We start from the raw sequence: 11,489 nt of genomic DNA, 5'->3' as shown, positions 1-11,489 counted from the left end.
CTACAACCACCTCAACTTAGAGTGGAAACAAAAGTTGGCACGTGGGTGCATGAACCAGCCTTCTATACGCCCCCCCCCCCAGCTTGCTGAGAACAGGCTAGGCCCGCCCTCCTATCTCATGTTCACTTCCCTGAAAACTCTCACCTCCTGCCCTTGGGAGTTTGTGTGATTAGTTCCAGCCCCACCTCAAGGCTGATGCTCATCAGGTGGGCTATTCATCTGCTCTCCCCACTCCCCCCAGCAGCCACCACCATCACCACCATTGTTTGCAAACATGTAATAAGTGACCGATGAGTTGTAATACTATCACTCTCCTACAGGTGTGGTTCTTAAAGTAGCATCCAGAGATGGAGCCTTTGAGGAAGCCGATGAGGTTGAAGCCATTTTACTAGGACTTTGAAGATGTTTTCCCTTTACACTTTCATTTTCTTACAAGCCTACATGGGATGCGTATGTGTGGATCCCCGTGCTTTAAAACTTTAATATGGCTGTACAACTCCTCTTGTGATTGAACAATTCAGCCGTTCAATTGTATCATATTGGTACATATGTGAATTATGTACCTATAAAACTATTGGGGGAAAATATGGCCAATGTCAGGCGAACAAAGCATGAATAAATGCTCTTTGAGGCCTTCCATTTTTATGTGTCAAGGGGTCTCAGGTTCCTTTAAACAAAAAGTCACTGCCACTGAGTCGATGCTGATTCATAGTGACCTTATCGGACAGAGAGTTTCTGAGACTGATTCTCTTTACAGGAGTAGAAAGCCCATCTTTCTCCTGCAGAGTGGCTGGCGGTTTGAAACTGTTGGCTTTGCACATCACAGCCCAAGACAACCACTAAGCCATCGGGGGTGCCATAGGTCCCTCTAGTACAAAGAATTTTCTCTTTGACTTCAGCAGAGAGAGAGAAACATATAAAAACAACATTAAGAACTTGGACTGGAGGAGACCCTGACACGGGAGTGACATGGAGATTGAGGGATAATCTTGAAAGGGACCAGGATTGGGTGGGGGAGAGCGTGCAGGGAGGTACTGACAGGACTTCTTTCTCCTTTTGTCTGACCCCTAATTGCCGGGCTGGACGTTGGGTGTAAGTGATTGCAAGGTTATCAATGAGACGAGAAGGTTACCATTTCTGTCCATATTAAATAAGCTCTTGCCCTCCATCTTTATTACGCCTCGCGGCTGAGCTGAGGCTGCCGCCCAGGTGGAGATGACAGGGAAAGACTTCATGGCTCCAAGCTCCACAGAGAAGTCAGCCGTTGAACTCGGTGGCTTCGTCCACCCGGGTCTGAGGTTCCTCAGCTTTCAGACGGCTGTGTTGGGTCCAGGAAATCCAGGATGCTTGTTTTCCCACGCATCAGCCAGCCCCTGCCCTAACCTGACTCAACGCGCCTCAGCAGGGAAGGCAGGCTGCCTGCATCCTTTTTACCAGCTAGGAAGACAGCGACACCACAGACTGACCGATGTAAAGAATCTCCACCAGCGCGCCTCCTGCCCCGTGCCCCTACCAGCCACTCTTCCTCTTGTGCACTTAGGAGCTGGGATCGCCATCCGTGAGCCCTGGCGCCCCACCACGCCCCACTTCCACGAGCGCACTGTGAGACAGAAAGTGGGGAGGGAGGGCTGACGGTTCCATCGATTGGGCCCTGAGCGTTCAGAGGGCCGAATCCTGGGGGCACTGAGTGATGGGAGGCCAGGGGGAGGCGGGTCCTAGCAGCCCCTGGCTGGAGGCATTTGCTTCGGAGCAGTGGGTGGTGTCAGTCAACATCTCGGTTAGCGTCGTCCCTTGAGTCCCGTTTGTGGAAGTGGACAAGGTCGACGTTCGCAGCGGCGGCGTACCTATGCTGCGCAAGGTGTTGCGGAAGCCCTCGGCGCTGAAGTAGTAGACCAGCGGGTCCAGCACACAGTTGGCGCTGGCCAGCAGCACCGTGACCATCAGCACTTCGCGCACCTGGTCGCGGGCCGCCTGGCTCACCACCACCAGCTGGCCGCGCAACAGCCCGTAGATGGCCAGCGTGACGTTGTAGGGCAGGAAGCACAGCAGGAAGATGACAAAATTGGCCAGGAGGAGACGCACGGTCTGGCGGCGCCTCTGGCTCCGGGTGGCGTCGGGCCTCGCCAGCGTCCAGAAGACGCGGCCCGAGGAGTAGAGCATGGCCACCAGCGGCAGCAGGAAGCCCAGGGCCGCGGCCAGCAGCACCAGCGGCAGCAGCCGGCGCTGCCACAGGTCGTCGCCGAAGCTCTCGAAGCACAGGCGCACCTCGCCGTCGGAGTACCTGCAGCGCGAGGGCTTGTGCACTCTGGCGGCGGGCACGGCGAACAGCAGGATGAGCGCCCACACGCACAGGCACAGGCACCGCGCCACGCGCGTCCGCCGCAGGTGGCGCAGCCGCAGCGGGTGCACGATGGCGGCGTAGCGGTCCACGTTGATGAGCGCGAGGAAAATGCAGCTGCCGTACATGTTCATCTGGAAGAAGGCGCCCGCAGTCTGGCACAGCAGGTCCGGGAAGGGCCAGTGGTGCAGGGCGTAGTAGGAGAGGCGCACGGGCAGCGAGAGGGTGAAGAGCAGGTCGCTGGCCGCCAGGTTGCACATGTACACGCTCACCACCGAGTGCACGCGCAGTTTGCACAGGAAGACCCAGAGGGCCAGCGCATTGAGGGGGAGCCCGGCGGCCAGCACCAGGCTGTAGACCACCATGTGCGCGCGGTGCGTGAGCCGGTAGTCTGGACACGCATCAGGCTCTTTGGTGGCACTGATGCTGGCTGTTGCGTTGGTCAGTATCTTGCCCAAGTCAGAGGGGTAATTAAGTGCCATCATCATCATCATCATGGGGCGCACCAGGGTGCTGGCTTCACGTTCACCCACAGAGTGGACGTCTGGAGGGGGTTCCAGAGCAAGCGGAGCGCGCGCACTCCAGGGCAGTGGGCTGCCTTTGGTCACAGCTGCGGCAGGGAAAACCTGGGATGAAAGGTGAGCGGAAAGTCAAGGTAATGCAGGGATAGGGGCGTAAATACTTACCTAGCTACTCAGCAAACTTTTGGGGTGGAAGAGCCAATCCTCACCCTCACAATTTAAAAATTATTTGAGAGCCGTTAAGTATATTTTTTACAAATGAGATCACCATTCTCATGAGTCATACCCTTGAAATTATTTTCAATTTTACCGCAGAGCCACATGTAAGCACCATAAGAGCCTCAGAGCCACGTGTAAGCCCCATAAGAGCCTCAGATGGCTGGCCAGCTGCAGTTTACCACCTCCTGAGCTAGACAAACTGACCTCTTTCCCGCTGCCTCCAGTCTTTCCCCGCCTTTTATCCAGCCAGAACAGGTTGTACAGCAGGGCTGGCGCACAGGGGTTAAGTGCCGAGGCTCTGAAGTCCAGACTAGCTGGGTTTCAAGTCTGCCTTTGCCAACTTGCCTAGCTGTGTGGCCTCAGAAAAGTTACTTCATCTCTCTGAACCTCATTTTCCTGGGGGGGGGGAGATGGAAGAGTTCCTACACCATGATTTAGATGGTTTATGTAAAGCACTTCTCTAATCTCTTCTTTCTTCCACCAGTGCTTGTGAGGCACTTTAAAAGGGACCTTGGAAAGGACCCAAACATGTTCCCAGTAGTGGACAAAATGAAGGCCTTGCCCCACCGAGTTTGCATTCTGTCAGAGGGAGAGAGATTTTAAAGAAGTATAATAGGTAGCAGCATGTGCGGGCAGGCAGATACATAGGTAGTATGTCAGGAGTACGTGGAGCACCTCCCCTGGGCCAGAGACTGCCTGGCTTGGCCATTATCTAAAGAATAAAGTTCAAAGTCCCTTGTATACTTATCGAATCCACCCTTGCTCCTGTGTGGGCAAGGGTTAGGGTCAGAGCAACCTGGGTTCAGCCGGTTTGAGCTCTCTCACTCTGCTTCTTCATCAGTCTGTCAAATGGAAATAATTCAATGGAGCTCTCCAAACTGGGGTACAGCCACGTCTGCATAAACTTGGCAGCACAGTTTGCCAGGTCTCCCTCTCAAGAGCCTGTGGGTTAAACCTTTTCAGGTGCCCCCATGGGTGAAGGAGCTTCTCAGATGGGGAAGAGGAGGAAGGGATGGTAATTTGGTAAGGAGGGCTCACTAGGTGCTCCCCCCCCACACACACCCACACAATGGCAGGTCTCAGAGTAACCACAGGCTCTGAACGGGCTGCAGACAGATTCAGACACTGACAGGCTGAAGGCAGTCTTTAGGAAAATCAGGCTGATGGAGGGCAGTGCTGAGAGGCAAGAGCGAGCATAGAGGAAATGACCTGACGGGCCCGTCAGCCTCGGCACCACATGACAGGAGAAGCCACGCGTCCATTTTGGAGAGGTAACGTCTGAGACCTTGAACAATTCCCCTAAGACACTGAGCTTATTCCCTTCAAACCCAAACCCATGGCTGCTGAGTTCATCCGACTCAGAGCGACCCTGATGGACAATAGAATGAGCCCATAGGGTTTCCAGGGCTGTAAATCTTTAGAGTGGAAGACTGTAACATCGTTCTCTCCAGAGTAGCTGGTGGATTTGAACAGCCAACCGTTTGCTTAACAGCTGAGCATTTAACCAGCATACCAGGAGCATCTGCTAGAACTCCTACATGGAGCTACACAGGTTGACCCAGGCAGTTTTTGGTTTGTTCTCCCTCTAACCACCACCACCAGCTGTTTCATATGATAAGGGTAGACTGGTTAGAGCAGTGTTTTCGACCATGCCACAACCCTTTCCTACAGTTCCTCAGGTGGTGATGATCCCCCAACCATAAGATTATTTTCATTGCTACTTCATCACTGTCATTTTGCTACTGAGTCAGGCAGCCCCTTGTGAAAGGGTCGTTTGACCCCCAAAGGAGTCTCGGGCCCACAGGTTGAGAACCGCTGGGCTAGAGGGAATAGAGGAACACAGCTTCTGGGAAATGACCATTTTATTGAAGACAGTATTACTATATGTGGTCTAACCATCCCTGTAGGAAGGACCACTTCTATATGGCTTCTCTCACCATGGTCCCATAACACCTACCAAATAATTGGGTGGGGTCATGCAAATAAGGTGGGTATGGCCCACCAAGGAGGTTAGACAGCTTGTAAATAATTCTTCTAAGGGTGGGACCATGCAACTAAGGTATTTGGAGTCATAACAAGGGGATTGGTTACGTTTTCTATCCTACTAAGCTTAAAACAAGCTATCCTAGAGGTAGAAAAGGGGTACCTCACCACCAGGAGAGAATAGTCTAGGAGGGCAATATCTCCTTCGGATCCAGGATCTCTGCCCTGAGAACACTCTACATCCAGAGACCGAGCTGTAACAGCGGGGACTGGCAGGAGACGGCGCTGCGGGCTTCCCGGGGTGAGAAAGCCGTGCTGCTTTTGGCAGGAGGCTTACTGGCAGGGTGGGGGCCCTCTGGGCCCTTAGTCGTAGAGCTAAAGAGCGTTGTAACATGGGCACAAGCATGGCAGGGCCAGACTGACCCAAGAAGCCCAAGGGGCGAGGCACCAAGGGTCAACGAGAGAGCGGGCCTGCTTGTGGGCCTGCCCAAGAAGCTGTTCTGGCTGACAAACTGTATCCTGACTCACTCCTGATCCTGAATCTGTTATTTCCCTAGTAAACCCCATAACGATACTGAAGCATGAGTATAAGGATTGGGTGGCCACTGCAGTTCATTCCTGGTCCCAGGAGAGCAGCAGAGTGCTGCATGAGCAGTACCAGGTTTCCAATAAGGGAAACACAGGCTTACTTGTGCTTTTCACTAATCTGTGGTGAACATTTTCACTGCAGCCAAGTCTCTGCCTCTAGGTGTAGCTGGCATCTGTCCCCAACCCCACAGCACCTTCCGACAAAATCCACACCTCTCCTGGAATGTAAAATCCATCCCGGGGATGCAGCCTCCCATAAGAGAGAACTTGTGCCGCTTTACTAATCTGTAACAAAGTTTCGTAAATCTTTACTGGAGCAGCCAGCCTCCTTTTCCGCCTTTAATTCAGCTGATGGATTTTAACGGCTGACCTTGCGGTTAGCAGCCCAATGCCTACCCCCAAGGCCCCTTAACAATTATAGTAAGTACCAAATTCAAACTCACTGCCATCCAGTCGAGGCAGGTTCAGAGCGACCTTATAGGACGGTATAGAACTGCTCCAGTGAGTTTCCAAAACTGTAACTTTATTGAGAGTAGAAAGCCCCATCGTTCTCCTGTGCAGGTGCTGGTGGTTTCGAACTGTTGACCTTGAGGATGTCAGCCCAACGTGTAACTCCTACGCCACTCGGGCGCCTTCCTTACAATCAATAAGCACCTAAACTCAAACTCTGCCATCCAATCGATTCCGACTCAGAGGGACCACATAGGGCAGAGTAGAACTGCTCCTTGGGGTTTTCAAGACTTTAAACCTTTACAGAAGCAAACAGCTTCCCCTTTCTCCAGAGGAGTAACAGCTGGGTTGTGGTGGACAACTCAGAACTGAGCCCACTATGCCACCAGGGCTCCATTAGCAAGCAAGCCCTTGCTCCCTGGTTAATTCCAGCCCGGCATGGAGGGCTGGCAGGAATTGGTTAAAAAAAAAGGTTGGAGCTGAGGAAGTCTGACCTCTTCCTCAGAGGGATCTGTCTGGGGCTGGTCTTGAGTCTCAAGTTCCCTGTGAAGTGCCCCCACCAGGCCGCTTTTTACAAGGCCCCAACCCGTAATAAAACCCGATGCATTTCCGGGTACATCCCATCCCACCCTTGTCCCTTTGCTCCTGTCAGACCAGGTAATAGCAATTTGGGGCATACCTTATTCTTTTCAGGATTCAAGCCTTTGCAAGTGCTGTGTCTTCTACTTGGAATGCCCTTCCTCCTGCTCGCCAGCTCACCAACGGAGCCATTCCTCAGGGCTCCGGGCGGCCTTTCCTCCCCCAGGAGGCAGATGTCCTCCCTCACTTGGGCTTCGAGGGCAACTTTGGGTAGAGGGTTCTCAGAGCTGTTACCCAATGTGCTGCGCTGAGCTGTTCTTCGTCCACACCTCCCACCAGGATGGGAGTGACTGTGGACTGTGCCTGAGGCCGCTTTCGCCAGCACCTACCTCCACAGATGTTGAGTGAAAACCAATAGCTCCCATGTACTTATCACTCACCACATCCAGAGATAGTCTTTGTACATGACCCGCACTCCTTCCAATAATCCCAGAGGGTGGTGTTGATCCAGCTTTTACAAGAAAAGAAAACAGGAGGCTCCAGAGGTCAATGAGGAGTGAAGTCATGATTCACCTGGCTCCAAAGTCCAGGCTGCCCTCAGCTGCTTGCCAGCCAGAGTGGGAGGGTGAAGGTGTGGATGGGTGCTCGGGGAGCACCTGGCCTTTTCTGGTGTGTCTCTTTGGTTACACTTCTATTATACTTCCTCTTTGGGTCATTGAAATCTATCTAGTTCAAGCCTACTTCCTTTTTCTCACTTCAAGCGCTGCTAACACAAAGGTCTCTCTCTCACACTCTCACACACACACACACACACGTTGCGATGTAATGATTTCTTCTTAAGCCCTTGCTCATTTCGCTTGCTGTCTTGAACCCCTCAGGTTTCAGGTGTACTTGCTCCCTGTAACCAAATAGATGGTAAGCCATGGAGGCCATGCTCTTCGTCCAGCCAGTCTCTATACTCGCGTGGTCACTGGGTGCCTGGAGCTGGCACCCTATGAACAGCAGATCGGGACTCTGGTTATAGCCGAATGCACTGTCAATTCCTCCCAGAGGGCCTTCCTCATTTTCAATGACCTGCTCCTGGGACTGGTCCCTTCTGATAACACCTTGCTGCTAAGGAACTGCTGGTTGTACGTCTAAGACAGACCTCATTGGCTGCTGGCAGAAAAGCTGTCCTCTCCCATCCACTCATCTGCCCGTTTCTAGGGTTCCCTCTCAGTCACATCACTCTTGTTAAACGCCAGGCGATTGAGAATAACTCACTTAGTAAAAGATCAAGTCCCTTACAAGGCCTGTTTGGAAAATAGCTGGTATTAAAATTTCAATAGCAGTTCACATTATAGCCTCGGCCACATTCTATCGCGCTGAACCGCTGCATTTGGAGAACCAGTAGCTGTTAACAATTAGGAGGCGCATACTAGACACTGAGTGAGTGAATTCTTTTCCAAGAACTTCTGTCAAAAAGCGTTAAACAGACCGAAAACACATTACATGAGCTGCTGCTGTTGGCAGCTCGGCTATCCTCTAGCAAAGGGAATGGGGTGCCCTCCTGATTTGGAGGAGAGGGGCCTCCAGGCTTCTTTATCATGAGCTTATTTGTCAGAGGGCCTTCCCTTGCTCACAGGGCAGCCCAAGCTGAGCCCCTGCCCTGCCCCCAGCCCATCCCCCTGCCGCCCTGAACTCCAAGGCTCCCGACAGACAGTGGCTCTGACCAGGCACGGGGCCAGGCCAGATGGCAAAGATGGAGAAAGCAGCCAAAAAGAAGGCAAACAGGAAATAGAAGGAGGGATCTCGGTGTGGGGGAGGGATGCCCCCCCTTCTCCCCGTGCCCCCGCCTGGCCGAAGAGCTCTGCTTGGGAGGGACTAGCAGGAAGCGCACAAACAGCACCTGTTTCAGAAAAGAACCAGCGTTTCCATCTCCCCGGGGGAGGGGGAGGGAGGAGGGGAGAGGACCTAGAGGCCCACCCACGCACGCTTGGCCTCATCACACAAGTACACGCACTGAAGAGGTGTACATCCAGAGCCGGAGTAACATACAAGTCCACGCATCTCCGCAGCAGGTAACAAACGGCAAGGACCCGTTCCCTGGACACGCACTGACCGAGAATCTCTGGGCAGCTCCAGGCAGCCGCAGGTGCCGGGGGCAAAGAAACCGCTAGATGCAGAGGTGCCCTGGGATCTCCATCCGCCTCCCCAGCCACACCACCCGGGAGTGCACAGCCCAGCCGGCGGCTCCTCTCCTCCCAGTCCGCTCCAGCCCCTCATGTCCTGCGTGCCCTCTGAGCTGGGCCAGGCCGGGCACCTGGCTGAGATAAGCCAGAGGGCAGGGCTGTTTTGTGCCCCAGGCAGGAAGTGGAGTCGCCTATGTCAGAGTTGGCCCAAGGCTGTCCAGTGCTCTTCCCTCACTGTGCCTCTGGGGACCAGCCCGTGGCATCCCCCCCTCTGGCCAGTGATGCTGGAGAGAAAGGGATCACCGAGAGGGGATTGAGGAAAGGGAGAAAGGGCGGGGCCCAAACAACCCCCCCCCCCCACACACACACCCAAAACTCCCACTGCCCTGATCCCAACTCATAGTGACCCTGGGGGACAGAGTGGAACTGCCCCCTAGGGTTTCCAGAGCTGTCATCTTGAGCCAGATACTGCCTGGTCTCTCCCCCAGGGAGCAGGTGGTGAATTCCAACTGAGGCCTTTGGGTTAGCCTTCAAGCACTGTGCCCCTGGACACCTCAAAGGAGGTGCAGGGGAGAGAAATATCTTCTTATCCAACTTCTTTCTGCCCACCACCGTCTCCATCTCCCCTCCTGACACACACACACACACACACTCACCAAATGCCTCCTCTCTCTGCCTCTTTCCCTGGGTCAGAAGTTTGAAAAGAGATGGTGCCTCAGATCCCTTGTCCCTTGCTCCGCCCCCAACCTCTTTCTAGACCGAGGGGGGCCCAGTAACCTGTCAGTGGAGCGAGCACCCACACTGCCCTTCCCATGAGAACTGCTTCAGTTGCCAGCAAGTTCTTTCGGTCGCTGAGAGGCCTCGTGTGGTGTGCAGGTGTGCAGAGTAGAACAACGCCCCACAGAGGGGCTTCGAGGCAATGAGCTGCCCCAGCTTCAGGCCTGCCTTCTAAGGTGCCTTTGGTGGGTCTGAAGCAGCAGCCTTTAGCAAATGGCTGAGTGATGCGGCATCATTTGTGTCAAACCCAAACAGGCCAGCTCACCGCCAACCAGCTGATAGCAATTCATTACGACCCTTTGGGACAGAGAAAAACTGTTCTTTAGGGTTTCCTACATGAGATCTTTTAATTAAAAAAAATAAATTCATCATTTTGGGGGAGCTCTCACAGAGTTAACATTCCACAATTCAAACAGCTCCGGCACCATTGTACAGTTGCTACGACAGTGAGTTTCAAAGCATTTTCTTTCTCCTTGAGCTCCTATCTCAGCTCCCCTCCTTTCCCTTCCCCTCACTTCCCCCCTCCCAACCCTTGTGGTTGTTATATATTACTAATATTCTATTAAAAAATTTTTTGAGGGCAAGCGGAAAGGGACTGAGGCGGCCGGAAGTGGGGACGAGAGTTTCTGGATAATATTCTATTATTATATATAATTTTCACCTACAATTCTGTCATTTGCTTCCTCTGAGTGGAGTTATACAGTCATCACTGCTCTCAGACCTAGACTAAATCTTATTTATTTAAAAGATCATTTTATTGGGAATTCTTACAGCTCTTATAACAACCCATACATCAATTGTATCGAGCATATTTGTACTTACGTTGCCGTCATTATTTTCTAAACATTTACAATCTATTTGACCTACACTAAATCCTTATGCGATCAGGGAGCCTCCTGTTTCTCCCGAGGAGCAGCTGGTGGGGTCAAACTGCTGACCTTGCAGTTAAGCAGCCCAACAACAAGGTGTATCCAGTCCGCCCCCTGGGCTCCTGTCTGCGTAAAGAGCCCTCGGTATGGGTGACTCCAGGTTCCCCCAGAAGAAAACAAACTGCAGACTTTCCCCGAGTGGATCCTGCCAGTCAGTTTAGCCTGTGACAGAGGGCCAGGCAGAGTGGGAAGGTCTGGGGGCAGTAGGGGCGGGGCAGGGGCGTTCCTCCTGCCCCAGGGGCCATGTTCTTCCAGGCAGGAGTCTCCTTGGCATGGGCCCAGTGCAGCAGTGAATCTAGGGTAATAGCGCCTCTGGCAATCAGTTTTTAATTGCTGGATAAGCACTCAGAGCTGGTGACTGGCGCCGGCCCCCTTTCACCACCAAGTGGTGCCCAGGGCATGTGCCACCTCTGCCCTACCCTTGGCAGCCTCTGTCCTGTCCTCCCCTCCTCCCCGGTGCAGGCCCACGGGCAGTCTCCAGCCCAGAGTCCTGCTCTAGCCTCTCCCCGACCCCTTCCTACCTGAGCCTCTCAACCCTCTCCGGGCCTCTGACTTCACCCCTCCCGATATTTTTTTCAGGGAAAAGACAGACAGTAAAGGCAGCCTTCCAGCCTAATTATTGGTCTCCTTTGCCCCCACTCTCCCGTGAATGGATGTCACCTCACCGCCTGCACATCTTCCTCCACCCTGATTTCGAGAGCTGGAAAAACAGGAAGTGAAGTGCCAGGAAGTGGCTGCGTGCCAGCTGGGAGAGGGGATCAGTTCCCCACAGCCCTGGGCCCTCGGCCCTCGGCTGGCCACCCCCCCCCCTCCCCACCCTCACGTTGGTCCTGCTCAGAGGCCTCACCTTCCCACCAAATCTCCCTGAGCCTTTTGACCTCATGATTTCAATCTGAACCCTGGCAGCAATCAGCCGGCACAACCAGCCCTTCTA

General features: G+C 53.6%; 1 protein-coding gene across 1 annotated transcript; it reads right to left on the bottom strand.

Annotated features, from left to right (window-relative positions):
* Window positions 1-1,659: 1,659 nt before the first annotated feature.
* On the bottom strand, window positions 1,660-2,835 carry LPAR5 (lysophosphatidic acid receptor 5). The gene has a single exon (XM_075553376.1). The coding sequence runs from the start codon at window positions 2,833-2,835 to the stop codon at window positions 1,660-1,662; it is 1,176 nt and encodes a 391-aa protein (XP_075409491.1).
* Between the last annotated feature and the right edge of the window lie 8,654 nt (window positions 2,836-11,489).

The sequence above is a fragment of the Tenrec ecaudatus genome, chromosome 6 (genome assembly GCF_050624435.1).
Source record: "Tenrec ecaudatus isolate mTenEca1 chromosome 6, mTenEca1.hap1, whole genome shotgun sequence".
NCBI lineage: Eukaryota > Metazoa > Chordata > Mammalia > Afrosoricida > Tenrecidae > Tenrec > Tenrec ecaudatus.
The sequence above is the reverse complement of the archived record's forward strand: the minus strand, read 5'-3'. Positions and strand labels throughout refer to the sequence as shown.

What these genes read in the sequence shown, in the direction of transcription:
- LPAR5 (XM_075553376.1), bottom strand. Translation starts at nt 2,835, where the DNA reads ATGATGATGATGATGATGGCACTTAATTACCCCTCTGACTTGGGCAAG.